The sequence below is a fragment of the Scardinius erythrophthalmus genome (assembly GCF_964197995.2).
Source record: "Scardinius erythrophthalmus genome assembly, chromosome: 5".
Classification (NCBI taxonomy): domain Eukaryota; kingdom Metazoa; phylum Chordata; class Actinopteri; order Cypriniformes; family Leuciscidae; genus Scardinius; species Scardinius erythrophthalmus.
In genome coordinates this window covers 28365454-28385368 of record NC_138225.1, presented here as the reverse complement: position 1 = coordinate 28385368, position 19915 = coordinate 28365454, and the positions used below count along the sequence as shown (strand labels likewise).

The 19915-nt window shown below is 37.8% G+C and overlaps 1 protein-coding gene across 3 annotated transcripts in view; it reads left to right on the top strand.

Moving 5' to 3' along the window:
• Positions 1–3303: 3303 nt before the first annotated feature.
• The window catches only part of pdzd2 (PDZ domain containing 2), a gene marked incomplete at its 5' end in the record, with an annotated part of 61050 nt that continues 44438 nt past the window's right edge, over positions 3304–19915 (top strand). For 2 of the 3 annotated variants that reach the window (XM_081364673.1, XM_081364671.1), the window contains one exon: positions 3304–3809. In XM_081364673.1, the coding sequence (XP_081220799.1) occupies positions 3304–3809 (506 nt within the window). Of the gene's footprint in view, positions 3810–14291; positions 14454–19915 lie in introns of those variants that run through there. The other variant, XM_081364672.1, reaches the window with a different exon arrangement.

Below are 19915 nucleotides of genomic sequence, written 5' to 3'. Positions count from 1 at the left end.
ATTTGTCAGTCAGTGTTCTCCGACCACAGCGTTCATTTTTCGAAATACTCCTCTTTTTTCAAGAATCACTTAACAGCGTGAGCTTGCTTGATTTGTATGTCAAATGTGTGTATGCGAAGTGAAGGATGAAAACATCCACGTCCATGATAAACGGTTCTATTAAATGACGAGAGAGCTCTGTAATGTGATCCTAATGAATAAAACAAAGAGGAGTTGAAAGACCACCCTAACAGAGTGACAAATGCTGTTGGACTCCAGAGTTCAGTGCTGGATTGGTATTTCTCTTTGAAATATTCTCTCATTTTTTTCTTTTTCTTTTAAATGTATTTACAGAGCTCTGAGCTCAGGCGGTTCAGCTTCCATTATGTCATTGTTTGGCTAAGCTGGAGAAGTGTATTGTTCTAGTATAATCGAAACAAAAAACGTAACTTTTTAATTAATCTGAAAGACCAAAGCACAGACATTAAATATGTCCTATATGGCTAATAATGACCATTAATCCTTTTTCATTGTTCTTTTTAAAAGCAATGCTTGACAGATTTTCATAATACTAAGTCTTGTTTGTTTTAGTATGAAAGGCTTATTTATTCCAACCATGTGGAGTTCATGGTTTTACAGCCAGCATTGATCATGTCTTGTTTTGGTTTTTACTAGTGACAAATGATTTCCTAGTCACACTATCAAATGCAGTGCATTTACTATTGTGTTTCTGCAGTGGATAAAGCAGAGTGCATAATGTCCATGTAATGAATATCAAAAAAGTGTCCTCTTTAGCTTTAATCCCCTTTCTTGGGCTTTCAATATGGGTCAATTCAATGGGAAACAATAGCTTTCTTGATCATGAGGCTGTTCATGGGAATGTTGTCGTTGGCAGAAGCTCTTCTCAGTGTCACTGGCTTAAGAATGTTTGCAGACACTTTATGTCGCTGGACCAGAGGAAGTAGCTCCGGATGATTACCATACCATTCATTTCAAAGGAACAGTTTTTTTTATATACTTATATAATTTTATACTGTACAAACTGTATATTATATACCCTAACCTTAGCCCTAAATCTACCCATCACAGAAAACTTTCTGCATTTTATGTTTTAAAAAAAAAATTGTGTTCAGCAAGGTGACATTCAATTTATTAAAAGTGGCAGTAAAAACATTTATACTTTATATATATATATATTTATTTTTTTTTAATAAATGTTGAATCAAAGAATCCTGAAAAAAGTATTCCGCAAAATATATTTAGCAGCACTAAATAATAATAAGAATGTTTTTTTTGAACACCAAACTAATGAAAATTCAGCTTATACCATCACTGGAATAAATTATATTTTAAAGTAGCCTATATTAAAATAGAAAATAGTTATTTTAAATTGTTTTTACAGAATTTAATGATAGCATTTTCATATTTGGTAAACTAATCCTTAAAGCTTTTCCCTGCTAAAATCTTTTATAATGTGTGCCAGTGTTTTTTCTCCTAATCTGCATTTGCTTTGTTAAATGAGTCGCTCTTATTTGAGGAACTAAAACATCAATAATCATGAATGACATGATGACAGAAATATAAACACTTAAACTGGCCATTCAGCAACTCAACCAAAGAGAAAATGGGAGGTCATTGTGTGTGTAAGTGGCACAGGGGAGGGGTGAGACTAATCCTATTGCATGTGGGTCTTTTCGGAGGGTGAGTCTGGGGTCTGCAGACCTTCTGTGTCCCTGTGACAGCGCTACGCGGTGAGAGGTCTAGTGCTTATATATGTGCTTGAATGGAGTAAGGAACAAAATCTCAAAATTTTTAAAAGGTAGGAGGAAGATGGTGATAAATGTGTTTTAAGGGGCTATAACTTTTTGGGTTTATTTTTAATGTAATGTAATGTAAATTGTGGGGAACTGTTGTGTGTATAATAATCTCTTAACAGACAAGTACGTCACATCCTGTGGAAAGACAAAGCTTCACTGTAAGCAGGTTTTCATATGTAATACAGTTTCTTTCATTTCTCATATTATCAATGACATGATTGCATATTGCATGCCTAGTTGTTGATAGAAATGTTTTAGAATTGCCATTTATAAACTGCATATGACTTATTGAGGTTAAACTCTTGAAAGGGGTTTGTCCTCTGGTATTAGCTGTCACTTTACTTTTCTGGTCTGCTCTATAAGACTTCAGCTGACAGTTGGATATACATCCCCCTCTTGTTTATATAGCTGTCCTAAGTAATCTTCTCACAGTTTAATCTGTGTTTTTTTTCCTAGTAATGGACATTAATGCAAAGTTGATATGTTGTTACACATAAATGCTCCATTATCTTTTATCACAGAAGGATTTTGCTCTCATGAGAGAGCTCTAGTAGTTTGTGTGATGCTCACAGAGGCCAACGCCGTGTTATTTTGAGCAAAACCCCAGAGTAGCAATTTGATTGTGGTCTTTGTCTACAGCATATACTTAAAAATGCCAGAAATGTGGTCTGCCAGTCCAAGAGTTCGAGCTACACGATCACAACATCTGGCTGGCAGTTTCAACATTTATTGTCAGGTTACATTCCACGAGGTTAAGGTGAAAAAGAACTGAAAGGAAGTTTGCTTTTCCTTTCTGTCTGCTCACTGTTCATTGAATAATGTCAACCACATTGATTCTACCCCTACTGAATGTCTGTATAAACAGCCAAATGACACATCTGTAAAAAAGCCCATAAGACTATTATTGGAACCTTTTCCAGTTCATGAATTCTGTCAGTCAAATGAAACGGCTGGTATATAGGAAGCTTTCTTTGTTGTCATACTTACGCCAATTTCTGTTCTTGTGCGTACTGAGGTTGAGCAGCAAATGAGCCATGACTGCAGCGCTTTAACATGAGTTCATGCCTGCTGACTTTCTTTGTAATGGCAATTCTATTTATTTTCTTTCTGATTAGGTGGACGTCTGTGGCGCCTGTGAGTCAGGATAGATCTCGACTCCCAACGATCTGCTATTTTCCACTTTAATGGTATTGGAAATCAGATTTGGCACGCACCAAGACGACCAGCTAATGGCACACGTTCTCTTGTTACCCCTCGAAGAATAAACGTGCCCTTCTTCCTCAGTCCCCGTGCTTTCCTTTTGTTTCTGCGGATGACATCATGGACCTCTGTGGTCTAAGAGTATCACAAGTGGACGCCAGCGTTCTGGATCTGAAGTCTGTGAGGTCAGTGTGTCATTTTGAGAGGAATGTGAAGCCATTTTAATGCGTCTGGTTACAGCCACCACTGAAGAGCCTTGACTCAACATGCAGGGGCGGCCCAGGCAGGCCCAGCAGCAGCAGCTAGGATGCCTATCACCCAAGAAAATGCCCTGAACCATCTCCCCCTCCTGGAGAACTGGCTCAGGGCTCGAGAAAAGGACCAAGACGAGGGCGATGAGTCTCGGATGAGCGCAGGTGGTGTTTGCCAGGCTGCCATCTGCAAGCTTGTGGAATACATCCAGCTAAACTTTGCTGAAGTTGAGAGTCCTTTGTACAGTAGTAGCCCATTTAGAGAGGAAACTGATGCTGAAGTGAAGGCGGTCTACCTGAACAAGTCTGAGGAAGATGGACCGGAGTTCGGGCTCAGCTTTGGAAATATTCCCATTTTTGGAGACCCCGAGGGGAAGAAGAAAGGGGTCAGGAGGAGGCGCAGGAAGGGCGATAAAGGCCCTGTGTTGGATGTCGGGTGTATTTGGGTGACTGAAGTGAAAAAGAACAGTCCAGCGGCCCACTGTGGAGATATTAAGCTGCGAGATGAGCTGCTGTCACTAAATGGACAGCTGATGGTTGGGGTCGACGTCACTGGAGCCAGGTAAGATGTCTGAATTTGTTTACAATCAGCATATAATATGTTGTGCTTTATTTCGTTAATTAGTTTGGTTAACAAAATAAGTAAGCATAGAGCTGAATTTCTCAGATATTCAAGCCCATGCTGTTGATTTAATGAGTTTGTCTTAGCTTTGAATCTCTCTGTATGTCATTAATTGGGAAAAGGTGTGCACTGAAAGCATTCCTCTTGTAAAGTAATTTGAGTGTGCTGGAATCCATTGACAGTATGTGGAATACCCTCATTATTTAAGATTTCCCCTCAATCTGTAAAAACCAATGGGAAATGGGCCTGCTATAGTTCCATTGTAATCGTTTGGTACTGAACTTTGTGTGAAAGACTTGGTGACAGTGATAGCATCGTACATTGCCAAATTTAAATCTGTGGGGAATGTCATGAAGTTTTTTGCTGAAGAGTTGACATCAAGTTGTTAATGTCTATGGACTAAATCACTGAGAAGCTCTGGTAATAATTACATTACCCCACCTCTCCATGTTAAGCTAATACTGTCTGAATAGGGCTTAGCAAACAAAAAAAAGAAAAAATGTCAGTTTAAATCAGGGTTTCCCATACTACGGTTCGTGATTTAAATGCAGGGATAATGTAAAATTAAAATGAAAAATGAAAAAAATTCAAATAAAACTGCATGTCCTGTGAATATTAACCAACATCAGAGAACTGTTAAAAACATTTTTTTTTTTTTTGAGAATGTTTTTTTTTTTTTTAAATAATAATAAAATATTTTAGGTCAAAGGAGACCTAAAGCTGACAAAAAAGTTTGGGAATCCCATTTGGCACTGATGTCACTGGTCTGCAAATAGAGAAAGAAAAGGCAGCCGTCCATTTATTCGAGAATAAAGAACAAACAGCCAAGAAAGGTCACAGGGAGTTAAAATGGGTAGACATTTTTGAAAATATATCTACATTCTACAAGTTGAGTGAGTGGGATTTCACATTAGTGATGGTATAGATCACACCATTTTCTGAATAGCTACTCATTCGACTGGGTGGCAGCTTCTTATTTAGGAATCAGGGTGATTCACAGCTGGTCAGAGAGAACAGGGCCTCCTGTTAGTGTTCATGTGTCTATATACATCGTGTCAGCATGTCCCGGGGTTGACTAGTTTTGCCCCAGAGCATGGTACTTGGATCAGGGCCAGTGGGTCTTTTCCTTATTTGTTTCCTCATGTTGACAGCTCTGACAGACGGCTGCATGTGTCAGTGGTGTGGACAGTCTCGTGTCTGTCCTTGTTTGGCCTCCATCTGGACCGGCTGACACGCTCAGCTTTCACTTAGACCGCCAAATGTCTGTGTCTAACTAAAACAAAGGATGGACCTGCACTGTGAAGTTAACCATGTTGCAGTGCCATTCTTTTTTCTTTTCTTTTTTTTTGCCTTTTCCTTTCTTGGCAAACAGAACCTTGGAAAATGTGTCACATTACCAGTACTTGTGTGCCCCAGGTCGCCAGTGACTTTAAAAAATCATGTTGGAATGTTTTGCACCATTTTTCTTCATTTTCAAAAGCACTATGATTTTCTAAGAAGAGCTATTTTAGCTGTTAATATTGTTATTTCCAGATTTGTAATTCAGTTTGCAAACCTTTTTGTTCAGAATGAGAATATAATTGTCACAATTATGGACTCTTTTGATTTTTTGTTTTGTTTCTTTGCGATCTCCAGTGTTTTCCTAGTTTAATTGAAATTAAAGCTTTTTCTTTGGTAATCTCCATCGTTGTGATTTATACATACAGCCACCCATTACAATAGTAACATTGCAGCTAAATATTTTTTTCTGTCCAACCATGATAAAATCTTTTTGATTTTGATCAGGCAGAAGTAAATGTACATGCAAAAGACTTCTAAATGACCATACAGTGCAATTTTATTGTCGCTCCAAACCTGTATAGACTTTCTTCTGTGGAACATAAAAGAAGATAGTTTGAAATTAGAATGTTGGCTACCATGTTTGGTGACCACTGATTTCCATTGTATGGACAAAAAATAAAAATAGAACTAAGATAGTTTCTAAAAATATATATTTTTGTGTGTGTGTTCTGCAGAGGATAAAGACAGTCATACAGGTTTGTAGCTATGGGTGAGTAAACATGACAGAATTTTCATTTTTGCTTGAACTATCCCTTTAAAGCTTAAAGGAATAGTTCACCCAAAAATGAAAATTAGCCCATGATATACTCACCCTGAAGCCATCCTATGTGTATATGACATTCTTCTTTCAGACGAATACAATCGGAGTTATATTAAAAAATGTCCTGACTCTTCCAAGCTTTATAATGGGAGTCAATGGGTATATTTTTTTGGTTCATCAAGTCCATCAAGTGCATCCATCCATGATAAAAGTGCTCGAAACCGCTATGGGGGGTTTATAAAGGTCTTCGGAAGTAAAGCGATGCATTCATGTAAGAAAAATATCCATATTTAAAACTTTATCGACTAAAAAAACTAGCTTCCGGCAGATGGCTGTGTGTAATTTGACTTACGCCAAAAGAGTAACACTTGACGATGTATGACATACTATTTTTCTTACACTTCACTTCAGAAGACCTGCCAGAGCCGTGTGGAGCACTTTTATCATGGATGGATGCACTTTGATGGACTGCCAAAAAAATATACCCATTGACTCCCATTATAAAGCTTAGAAGAGCCAGGACATTTTTTAATATAACTCTGATTGTATTCGTCTGAAAGAAGAATGTCATATGCACCTAGGATGGTTTCAGGGTGAGTAAATCATGGGCTAATTTTCATTTTTGGGTGAACTATCCCCTTAAGGCTCTGTAACTACATCTTAGGGATTTGGGGGGGAAATGAGACCAAAAGAACTGGCATAAAGATTTTAACTGGTTTAACTGGAAACTAAAATAGTGCATGCATAAATTTGCCCAATTGGCTACGTCCAAAACAAAAAAACAAAAAAATGCATTAGCATAGTCTTCTTATTTCTAGAGTGTTTATATCACTGTCTCATATCCTATACAGTCCTATATATACCCAAGTTGAATACTACTTCCTTTGAGTGTCATGTGAATGTTGTGGTCTGTCAGGCTCAATCCTTGTAACTTCAGCTCTATAATTAGGGGTTGTATTGTGTGACTGATAAATGATAGGAAGTTTTGCAGTGTTCACACAGAATCTGGTTTGGGATAAATGATTCCTGTACGGATGGACAGCAGGATACAGAAAGGGAGGAGGTTCCTGGGAGTGGCACGTGGTTTTGACCAAGAACAGACGTATTATTTTCTCAAGCTAAAGAAAAGCTGTTCGTGTCAAGACGTCTCTGGAAGAGAAACAACGGCTGTATTTCTTGTTGTTATTCTGATACAGTCTGTTTCCTGTTGGTATAAGCTTCCTGTTGGTATAAGCTTCCTGTTGGTATAAGCTTCTTATACTAAGAAATCTGTGGATTTAGCAGGAAATTTTTGATTTACGTCACTTTTGCTTGCATGCTTATGTCATGTATGGTGATAGTTGGGATGAAATTTTTCAAATGTATATGCTTTATAGCAAGCACAACTGAGTTAAAAATGAAGAAATTAAAATCGTATGTTTCAACTAGATGACAATAGAGATGTCTAAATTCTAAATTGCACCTCTACAAGAGCAGAAGCAGTTATTTTATAATACAGTAGTCAACATTTAAAGTGGATCAAAAAAGTTCATCAAAGTTGTCCTAAGACAAGAACGGGCATTGTTCAAAATTCATGTATAACTTTGATGAAAGGTTTTGATCCACTTCAAATGTTGACCACTGTATATCTAATATAGCTAGTAATCAACATACATATACTGTTCAAAAGTTGGGGGTCAGTACAATTTTATTTTCTTCGATTTTTTTATTTTTTTCCCCCTACGATTTCTTGTCTCTTATGCCAAGGCTGCATTTATTTGATCAAAAATAAAGTAAAAACAATAATATTGTGAAATATTATTACAATTTAAAATATCTGATTTCTGTTTTAATATATAGTATTTTGAAAATGTAATTTATCCCTGTGATGGCAAAGCTGAATTTTCACTATCCATTACTCCAGTCTTCAGTGTCCTTCACATGATCCTTTAGAAATCATTATAATATGATCTGATTTGAAATCTGATTTCTGTTGAAAACAGTTATGCTGCTGAATATTTTTGTGAAAACCATGAGTGGCAATGTTCAAAGTTCAGGGAAGAATTAGGCGGACACCGGTGAACATTCAACATAAAAATTTATAGAAAAATAAATAAACTACAAAATGGTCCAGGCCTGGTTCTCTCTCATCCATCACTGTCGAGTGTCCTCTTTTTATCCTTCCGGAGCTCCTCCGTGGGACACGAGACTGGTGTGGCACGCAGGTGACGCTCATTAGCACTCACGTCACCGGCCTCGCTCCGTTCCCACAGCTCTCGGCCCCGCCCTGCTTGCCACACCATGATAAAAAAATGTAGGATTCTCTGATGATAGTAAGTAACAAAAATAGTAATAACAGCATTTATTTGAAATAGAAATCTTTTGTCACATTATAAAGGTATTTTTAATCAGTTTATTCCATCCTTGCTAAATAAAAGTAATTTCTTTAAACAAAAGAAAGTGCTGACCCCAAACTTTTGAATGGCGGTGCATGTTGATTCCTTTGCTTGTGTTCCCACTAGGCTTCTAAACTTACTTGACCAGCACAATCTTGCATTAACCAACTTGATCTTTACTGAAGACACCACAGACTATTTTTTTAGAGGTCAAGCCATCCATTAGCTGTTTCCTTCCTTTACTCACACAAACCTTTGATTACATTTCAGTTCAAGTGAGTTTTATGAGTCTGCCTCAGGGTTATGTTCGCTCATTACTGCATTACCCTTATTTCCTCTCTCAGGTAAGGCCTGAATCTGTAAGGATGCAAACACTGAGAACTGTTGGAGTAGAAGGTTTGGTGTGAGTGGAGAGATGAGGGTTGGACACGGTTCAAAAAGCAATGGACCAAAGCCTTCAAACACACACAAAAAAAAGAGACACATGATGGAAACTTTATTTTTCATCAAGTGCTTTTCATGTTAATGATTTCAATGCAAAATTTCTGGGCCTGAATGCAGCTCTCCACAAAAAGCCTTGTTGGTTTAATGTGTCTTCTTGTAATTTTGGTCCCGCTCTTTTCCTTCCCCCCCCTTTAACAGCCTGGACCAGCATCTGTCTGTGGGGAGCTTGGAAAATAGATCAGTGGCACTGCTCCAACCAGCCCATGCAAAGTGTTCTCCGCGTGCTCAATGAGAGAGTATTGGGGAAAACAAGGTTAAGAACGATACACTTTACTTAGATTTACCGCAACAAAGAAAATACCTGTTTGCCTAGAAAGCTAGAATCAGCTGATTGGCACTTCCATTTTAATCTAAAATTAATTTAAAGAATTTTTCCAAAGATTTTGGGATCCAGAAGCCACAAGTATTTAGGAGTCTAAAACAGAGGTGTGAAGAAATAAAGGACCGCACAGAGTGAATTATGAACCGTACGTTTTCCCTGCACAACTGTTTTTACAGACATATACTGTGTCAAAGTGATTAACTGTATTAGAATCTCCATATGTCCTATCAAAACCACGATGAAACATTACACATTTCAGCTTGTAAGTCTGCCTAGTTCCTGTCAGTATAAAGATCAAAGCCTTTTAGTCTGTTTGCTTTAAATTGATTCTCAGAGTCCTGAATTGGCACGCCAGCTCTTTGTGGTTGTTAACTTGCTGCTTGGATGAATGAGAGAAAGACTGCCATCTTTTCCCTGGCATTAACTATGTCTGAGTTTGCACTTTTCTCTTAAGCAAAAGAAAGCTTTGACTCTTTCGTCTTTAGTGAAGAGATTGGTGCCATTTTCCCACAGAAATGGATATGAGAACCTCAAATCAGGCACTGTGGTCTAGTTAAAACAGTACAAGAATATTCCGTGATTGAAAATAGCTTGTAATCATCAGATTAAATGATTTGTTTTAATTCATTTTCTTAATTATAACCATAGGACTTCCAAGATTGTGAGGGTGTAAATAAAATATGCATTGGTATGGTTTAAAATCCCAAGGACAGGAATTTGGTCAGACGTTTGGATGAATCAAATGGCCATTCATTATGTTAAAATGTAAAATATTAAATATATTAATATTTTAGATTAATATCTGTGGTTGCCCTTTAATTGACATGGTAATTCATAGTTTTGCTTTCAGAAACCATAAATATATAACTATAACCATAAAACCCCCATAAATAATGTGATGTTAAACCATTTCCAATGTATAATGTAAGGTAAAATACTGTTAACCAATTATTAGGTTTTAACTGTTGCATTTTTACAGTATTTTTTTTTTCTGTTAACATTACCAACATTTTTACGGTGTAAAATTGTTCAATCTTGAGATGAAAGATAATACTGCTCAGAAATCATAATTTTTCAGTAAGTCAGCCTAATGTTATGGACAGAATATAGTTATAACTTCAGCACATGTAATTAAGAATTTTATCAGTCTCAAATTCCCAATTGCACTTGCTTCATTGGAAAAATGCTTTTATGACATGGGTTCAAAATCAAATCATTCATCTGCTGTGCATAAAGCCTGTGCCATAAGAATAAGACAAAGTCTCATGGAACCCCCATTTCTCTGGTCACAGATGGGGTGGAGGATTAGCTCTGTTCAATCCGGATATTCAGGTAATACTGTCTGGTTTGTGGAACCAACCATTTTAAAGCCCCACAAATTACATTCCACCATGTCTGGCTCTGTGATTTTCAACCATGCCCATTGTGGTTGTTTTGTGGAAAGTGATGGTTTATTGAGCAAGGTTGATCTAGGCCATGTGCTCGCACATGACAGTGCCTCTTTACAATTTTAAGATCCTAGCTCTGTCTGTGGAATTACAAAATTGAATTGTAAGTAAGTGAATATATTAGAAAAGTCACACATGTCCATTTTAAGGTAAAACACAGGGTTTCTGTTCTTCAAACTCTTTCATGTTTTAATATTATATAAAACCCTTTTCAATTTGAATTTTAGCACTGATTTCTGGAGTGTTTCTGATTGGTTAGTTTTCAGATTGGCTTATTAGGGTAGACTTCTTTTATTGCTGTTTACTGAGTCAAGGTATGATTTCTCAGGAGACATGCAGTGATATCTGTGAGACATTTATTTGTGGAGACAAAAAAGGCTGTACAGTTGTGGCTTTGTCCACTAGAGGGCAGTAGTAAACAACTTTCTAGTTATTTCAAACAAAAATCCTTTTACTTGCACTATTGAAATAAACACCACGAAATGTGATGAACAAAATTGTATTGAACTATTTTAAGTAAAATTGAGCACTAGGTAGCATCCAGATATTTGACATTTGTATGACTATGATTGTGAGAGATAAAAAAGTCACCTTTTTCCTAATTTTACTTTTTGTGTATCATATACCTAATTTACTAGGGTCAGAACAGCAACAGCAGAAGATACGACGTGTCCATTTCAAGTCTGTGAATATTGTGGAAGGCTAGGGTGCAGTGAATGATGCTACTGTCTTTGGGACAGTTCCCCACAAACCCCTCAGAGTTATGTAAAGAATGTGTGCCAGACTGCTGCCTGCCGCCGGATGTCTTTCATAATGAAAACAGGCTTTAGAAGGAGACGCACAGGCAGTGCAGACTCAGGTGCAGTCTGTTACGATTTATGGTATTTATTTGTTTGTTTTATTTATTCATAACCTAGTGGAGACACCCTTTCCCTTCAGCAGTAAATGATACAGGGATCAAGTGTATTTTTTATCTGTTTCGTTGGAATATTATAATCCTGCCAGGAGGGCGGACAGCACAGTGAGGCTGTGTGCTTTTCTGTCTGAAATCTGTCTTAATGGATGATTAAAAGTAGTGACTTAATCATGAAGTAGCTTCAAGATAAATGCTCACTTTCAGCATGACTGACACCGCGCAAGGTCACATCAGTCAAACAAACCAGTTTTTCCCTTATGAGCTATGATATTACAACTACACAAAACCCAAATCCTTTGTTAAATACTTTCCGTATCAGTAAACTATACAGCATTGCACAGGCCAAGTGAAAGTCTACTGCACTACATGTTATTTCCAAATGACACTCCAAAATAAAAGTAAAATGCAACTGTAATCTCATTCATTTATCCTTTTTAACATGATCAGAGAATCTCAACTTTGCAATCATGTTTTTAAGTGACCAGCAACCCAAAGGGCATTGTATGTCAGGGCCCAGCTGACCTATCTTCATAGGTACGAGTCGGCTAGGCTATAGATAGGTACGGAAAGCTCAACGCGCTGCAACTGAAGGAAATACATGCAAATAGAAAAAAACACCAGCAAATTAAGTTCTTTATCAGTTTGACAACACATGTGCTGCAAATACTCACAACGCAACCAAATACAGAAACGCGCTGTAAATACTCACAACTCATATGATCAGGATGTTAAAATAAACAAAAAACTCACCTTTCAGGTCATCGACAACACCACTGACGAGTAGACATTGAACAATAAGCATGTCCCAGCCAGTCAGCACGTGTTGGCGTCCCCTTGAAACATTTCCTTTGCGGTCTGTGCTATTTGCAGAGCATTTCTGTATTTGGTTGCGTTGTGAGTATTTGCAGCACATGTGTTGTCAAACTGATGATTATTGGTGTTTTTTCAATTTGCATGTGTTTTCTTCAGTTGCAGTGCGTTGAGCTCTCTCGGCCGCATGCTATGTCCCAATTTGGTCATCATAATCGCGTGCAACATTTATTTGTTTCAGAACCATGAAGAGGTTCTCCTTCAGAACTGAATGATTTTTATTACATTAGGTTCCTTTAAAGTCAGCATGAAGCGGAAATTTTGTTTTTCTTCCCGATTGTGATGTATATCTGAGTGAAATGGCTTCTCGAACAAGAAAAAATGTCATCTGAAGAGAAGAGATGCTGTTGCAAGAGGCAGGGGACGTTATTTTGATTAAAGATTATGAGGGCATATTCATTTTCAAAAACATAATGATGTGCATGGATAAATCATTTATAATAAATACTGTAATATTCCACAAAACGAATGGTCAGTTTTGTTTTTATGGTGACTTGGTTCTCGCATCTAGTAATGCATCACCATACTGTTGTACTAAACTACTGCTGTAATCACTGTTACTGAATCTACAGTGGGACCACTCCGATTTCATAATGAAAGACTGTTATAACAGGCCTGGCTCCACCTAATCAGGAGCTTGGCCCACCCTGGGCCCTCACCGGCCCACCTGGCTCACCAGGGTGCCCCACATCAAATAACAACCAATCACAAAATTGGTGCGATGTTCAATTCGGCTCCAGATTTTGAGGAAGATCATGCTTTTCAGTCACTTGTTATCAGAAACCAGTAATAACTGAACATTTTACAGATAAAAAAAATAAATAAGTTTTTCACTTACTAGTAAGACATAAAACTTTTTTTTATTACATTCTGCAAAAAAGAGGGTTTTTTGTTCTTTAAATCATTTAAATCTCTGCCCCCAACAGAGAGCCTATAATAGCATATATTTATGAATTAAGTGTTAATAATAGACATGTGATATTCATTTTGAGGCGTTAAAGGAAAATGCATCATTGTGACAGAATTTTATATAATTAGCTAAATAGAGGCATAAAACAAGTTATTTATGCTTCTAAAAACAGGATCAGTGTTACTAATAGTCACTTTCAAAAACCTGCCCCTTTTCATATAAAATCTGAAATTACAAAATTGATACAAGATTTGTTATAAATTTATATATATATATATATATATATATATAAACATTTAAAGTCAAATTTAAATTATTGATATGTTGAAAAATGCATCTAGTAAGTAAAGGAACACCAAATATCATTTGGCCCACCTTGCATGATCTCAAAGCTGGAGCCGAGCCTGCTTATTATAAACCGGTTCTTTTTAGTGAATGACAAACACTTCTGAATCATTCGAAGCGGTTACGAACCGTCTCCGACACGAGGATGTTAATGAGTTTTGTTGTAGTCAGTGATCATTTATAAAAATGAATGAATGAATTGATCGACCTATTAATGTTCTAATAAAATAATGTTTACGGAATCGGAACCGTAATGAGAAGAAGTAGGCTACGCTACAGTTAGGAAGAAGGCAGTTCACTAGGATTTAAAACACCGCCACTGTAGAAGGCTATTCCTTCTGGTGTCAGTATCTGAGATTCACCGTGAGCGTCTTCTGTTGGAGTTTGAAGAAGGGGCGGGACGATCCAAACAATCTCACACCCGCTGAGATGCAACGCGCTGGATAATGGATCCCTGCTGACGCTCGTGCAAAGTTTGCGAGCGCCGAACCGAGCTGTATTTTCATTTGACAATCTCAGAGGCACGGATACTGTCCGTATCGACAGGCTGTCCTGTGGAAAAAAAGCAGCCATGGACTTTAATCAAGCTCTGAGTAGATCACATGAAAGGGGCGAGTCGCTCGAGCTGTTAGAAACATTTCCATGAACATACAGCGAAGTCGCTCAGGGACTTTATACGGATGATTGCTATGATTATTGAACTCACAGGAGCCCAAACAGCGCGTGCCAGCTGTCGGGAACTGACCTCACCGCAAAAACGATGATGATGAAGGGGTGGAAGTGAACGTTTCAGGTAACGTTATACGCATTTTCATAGGCATGACTGTATTGTGCTTGCTGTTAGTGACGTGAAACATGATATTTACAGCTTCTTGGAGGAATAAGTGGCATAATATATTATGATCTTGACATATTAGTTCACTTTTTGTTGCATAGGCTGACAGGTAACATAATTATTGCTGTAATGACATTTAATGGGTGAATATCAGTTCTCAACAACATTTAACAGCTTTTCATGCTTCTTGTTTTGACAAATATCTGGGATTCCCTGGTATGACACCATGTCCTCCCATGTTTGTTGCAGAAATGGACATGCAGGTTAAACATGCCAATAGCATTCATTCATTACCCAGATCCTATACATCTCATTACTGGCAGAAAGTAACAATACATATTTCTTAATAATGAATAAGATTTGACTTTGGTTTAAATGGCGCTTAATGACACCGTTGAAGCTGTGTGTTAATATGTTTCCTAATCCCTGTTGTTAATTGTTCACCATTATATTTGTTTCACTGTAGCCTGTTGGTCTTGTCTGAACTCATAGTAGATGAAACCAAAGGGAGAGCTTCGGCTATCGCAAGTGTTGCTCTGTAAATGGAAGTGTTCTATTTCTGAGGAAGCGCTGGGTAAATAGGGACTATAAATCTACTTATCTCTGAGTCACATAAGCTCCCCTCCAGCACTGCATAAAGAGGCATACTCTATGTCCTCACATGGCTTAAATTGCTATCTGAAACTGGCTTGACACAGACTCGAATTTATGAATGAACAGAAAGTGCTTTGGTCAACTTTTTGCACTGAATATTCCCTCCACAAAATGTATTACTGCAATTCTGCATCCTGAGACTTCAGTAATATTTACAGAATGGAATGGGGTTGTACATGTCATATTTTGTGTAATAATAATGCTTTTATTCTCTTTTGACATTCTTTATGAGTTATTTTCGCACTGCATTGAAAAGCGGAATCCCAATGCTTTCAGAGAACATTGTCAGGATTTGGAGATGAGTGTATTCCCAAATTCTTTTGAGCCCCCAAAGGGAGTAATAGATTTGAGCAGCCAATTGGAACAGTTTTTTTGGTAGCTAAGCTCTATTTAAAGCAACGGGTCATGTTTGGGTTGTTTGACTGCTGTCTCTGTCCCAAACAAACAATTTTGTTGTGGCTTCCACAATGCTAACTGGTTTAGAGGTGGATGGCTATCTTTCTCTCTAATCTTAGTGAGGGGATACGGTTCCCTGTTTCAGTGTCTGGTAATAACTACCGTTTAAAAGTTTGGGGTCACTCAGTACAATTTTTTTTAAAGAAATTAATATTATTTTATTCACCATTGATACATTCAATTGACCAAAAGTGACATTAAAATATATTTAAGATGTAAAATATTTATATTTAAAAAATTCAGTTTTCTTATAAATAAATAATCAATACATTTTTCAGACTTATTTAATAATCAACACTCAAGTTGTACATTTAAATTCCACATAAAGCAGTTTTTATATCAACTTTTTAATATTATTGTTACTACTCCAGTTTGTTGGTGAAATAAACATTTAAACGACAATTAACTGTAATGACTTGTTTTCATGACAGATTTATTTATACATAAATAATGGAGACGTCACTAACAGATTAAGTAAAAAATATAGTGAATATGTAATACAGTGCTTATATTTAGCAAAATGCTCTTCTCTAGAGTTTTTCTTTTTTCTAGCTAACTAATGAGATTATGGCCATTGAATAGCTTTCTTGAGGTAAATGTAACTCTAAGTGACATTAACGTTAAATGTCCACACAGCTGACATGTTTAACCGTTTAAGATTATTCACGTTGTGTGTACGAAATAGACGCTGAACACAGTCAAAACGTGCCATCTGAGAAACGCTACTTAAACGTCTGTTTCGGTCATTGAACAGAAACCGTATTTCAGAGCTACCAGTATAAACTATTTTGTAAACCGGTCTACCCACAAACTAAAACACACACACTCACAAAAATGCAACACTGCACACAGAAGAAATGAGAAGCTCTGTGTTGTCCTGACATCTGTCTCTCCATCTGAGAGTGTTCAAATACAGAGCCGCTTGTGGTGGGCTCTGTTTCCCCTCTGTAGGCTTGTTCATGGGGAGATTGCTGACTGAGGTTATAACTTTAGCTCTCCACCGCATTGTGGAATGTCTTTACAGTATCTGCGAAATTCTGACGTATTGCCTCCATTTGTAACCTGGGAAATGAGTTAGCCCTAGGTTTACATTGAATCACGAATTGTATTACTTTTAATGTGGAAACATAAAATATGACATCAACAGGTGCATGCTCAAATCAGGATTCCTTGGGAATATAGGGGCTGTTTATACCTGGCCACTTCATGCGTTATCTCAGATCGGATAGCTATCTGATTTATACTTGAGTATAAGTTTTGAGTTTGTGAATATACAGTGAGGAAAATAAGTATTTGAACACCCTGCTATTTTGCAAGTTCTCCCACTTCACAATCATGGAGGGGTCTGAAATTATCATCGTAGGTGCATGTCCACTGTGAGAGACATAATCTAAAAAAAAAAATCCAGAAATCACAATATATGATTTTTTAACTATTTATTTGTATGATAAAGCTGCAAATAAGTATTTGAACACCTGTCTATCAGCTAGAATTCTGACCCTCAAAGACCTGTTAGTCTGCCTTTAAAATGTCCACCTCCACTCCATTTATTATCCTAAATTAGATGCACCTGTTTGAGGTCGTTAGCTGCATAAAGACACCTGTCCACCCCATATCAGTAAGAATCCAACTACTAACATGGCCAAGACCAAAGAGCTGTCCAAAGACACTAGAGACAAAATTGTACACCTCCACAAGGCTGGAAAGGGCTACGGGGAAATTGCCAAGCAGCTTGGTGAAAAAAGGTCCACTGTTGGATAGGGCTGTACTCAACCAAAGAAAATCTTGGTCGACCGAAGTCCTGAAATTTTCGACTAGAAATCGACTAAAATCGACTAAAAATGACGTTAGAAAAAAACCCCGTTAAATTAATTAGATGCGCACTGTGCGCAGGACTTGGTAGCCTTGTTGTCCGCCTAAATGAATTATAAATAAACATAAACAACTAGTAGGCTATTTGCAGTATATTAAATCGTTTTTGACCTAATTATTTTGCACTGAAATGAGTCTGACACTCGAGTTTGTCAGCTCTGACGGCGCTGCATCACGTGCACCTGCGCAATATCATAGCTTATGATTTCCGAAAATAGTACTATGTTGTCAACTAGTGATATCATCACAAGAACTGTTGAGGAATATGCAACATAATTTAGACAATTATTTTTGTCATATGTTATAATAAGTTATAACTGTCAGACGCTATCATTTCACCGTGCATGTCCTCGCACCGAGCGAGGCTGAACATGAGCTCAGCGTCGCAGCTGAGACACGAATAGACTATTAATATTAAATTAAAGCTTTTACTCTTAATAAACACAAAAGGCACGTCCACTTTAATAAAAAAATAATATTTATTAAACAAACCAGATCAAGAGCAGAAACGAAATAAAGTGCGAAATAAAAAGCATCCTAGGCTCAAAACTAACACACCAACAGCACAGCACAATTGCGCATTAGGCTCCAAATAAAAAATAAAAAAGTTAGGTTATCACACTAAAACATTGAAATATGCAAATTCTAATATGTTCATATAGCCTACTCAAAACAGACAGGGCAAGCTAACGCAGACAAGTGAGCTTAACGTTACCACTTTTAGATGATATGTCATGTTTGTCGTCAAGCTGTGGAAAACTGTTGCTTGCAAACTTTGCATTCGACCTTTTTCATGTTATCAATTTTAACAAAATGCTGCCACACTGTCGATTTCTTTGTTGTTGACATGTTAGAAGAGGACTGACTATTAAACGCTCTCACAATTAAATAAATAATATTCAGCATCAAACCTTCTATGCTCGACGCTCTCTCTTGGGTTGGACTAATCCAAAAAAGGTGAAAACAAGGGGGGTGTTTTGAAGACAGACTGTTACAGTGAAACAAGGGTACTCTGAAAACACCCCCATTAGCAGTTAGTGCTTTCCACCTGATGAAATGAGCGCGCCTCAGCGCGGCAAAACTGATGAAATAAACGCGGCAGAAAATCGACCAATCAGAATTTTGGTCGAACCAGAACGTATCGACCAACTAATCGACTAATCGACTAGGGCAGTACAGCCCTACTGTTGGAGCAATCATTAGAAAATGGAAGAAGCTAAACATGACTGTCAATCTCCCTCGGACTGGGGCTCCATGCAAGATCTCACCTCGTGGGGTCTCAATGATCCTAAGAAAGGTGAGAAATCAGCCCAGAACTTCACGGGAGGAGCTGGTCAATGACCTGAAAAGAGCTGGGACCACCGTTTCCAAGGTTACTGTTGGTAATACACTAAGACGTCATGGTTTGAAATCATGCATGGCACGGAAGGTTCCCCTGCTTAAACCAGCACATGTCAAGGCCCGTCTTAAGTTTGCCAATGACCATTTGGATGATCCAGAGGAGTCATGGGAGAAAGTCATGTGGTCAGATGAGACCAAAATAGAACTTTTTGGTCATAATTCCACTAAACGTGTTTGGAAGAAGAAGAATGATGAGTACCATCCCAAGAACACCATCCCTACTGTGAAGCATGGGGGTGGCAGCATCATGCTTTGGGGGTGTTTTTCTGCACATGGGACAGGGCGACTGCACTGTATTAAGGAGAGGATGACCGGGGCCATGTATTGCGAGATTTTGGGGAACAACCTCCTTCCCTCAGTTAAAGCATTGAAGATGCGTCGAGGCTGGGTCTTCCAACATGACAATGACCCGAAGCACACAGCCAGGATAACCAAGGAGTGGCTCTGTAAGAAGCATATCAAGGTTCTGGCGTGGCCTAGCCAGTCTCCAGACCTAAACCCAATAGTGAATCTTTGGAGGGAGCTCAAACTCCGTGTTTCTCAGCGACAGCCCAGAAACCTGACTGATCTAGAGAAGATCTGTGTGGAGTAGTGGGCCAAAATCCCTCCTGCAGTGTGTGCAAACCTGGTGAAAAACTACAGGAAACGTTTGACCTCTGTAATTGCAAACAAAGGCTACTGTATCAAATATTAACATTGATTTTCTCAGTTGTTCAAATACTTATTTGCAGCTGTATCATACAAATAAATAGTTAAAAAATCATACATTGTGATTTCTGGATTTTTTTTTTTTAGATTATGTCTCTCACAGTGGACATGCACTTACGATGACAATTTCAGACCCCTCCATGATTTCTAAGTGGGAGAACTTGCAAAATAGCAGGGTGTTCAAATACTTATTTTCCTCACTATATGCTCAGTAGCCTCTCTTCTTCATTACAGAATGCATAACTGTTTCAAATGCATTACGAAATGGAAGTGTAAATGTCCATGGTTTGAATCCCAATTGATGAGGCATATCCTCACCCTTGCTTGGG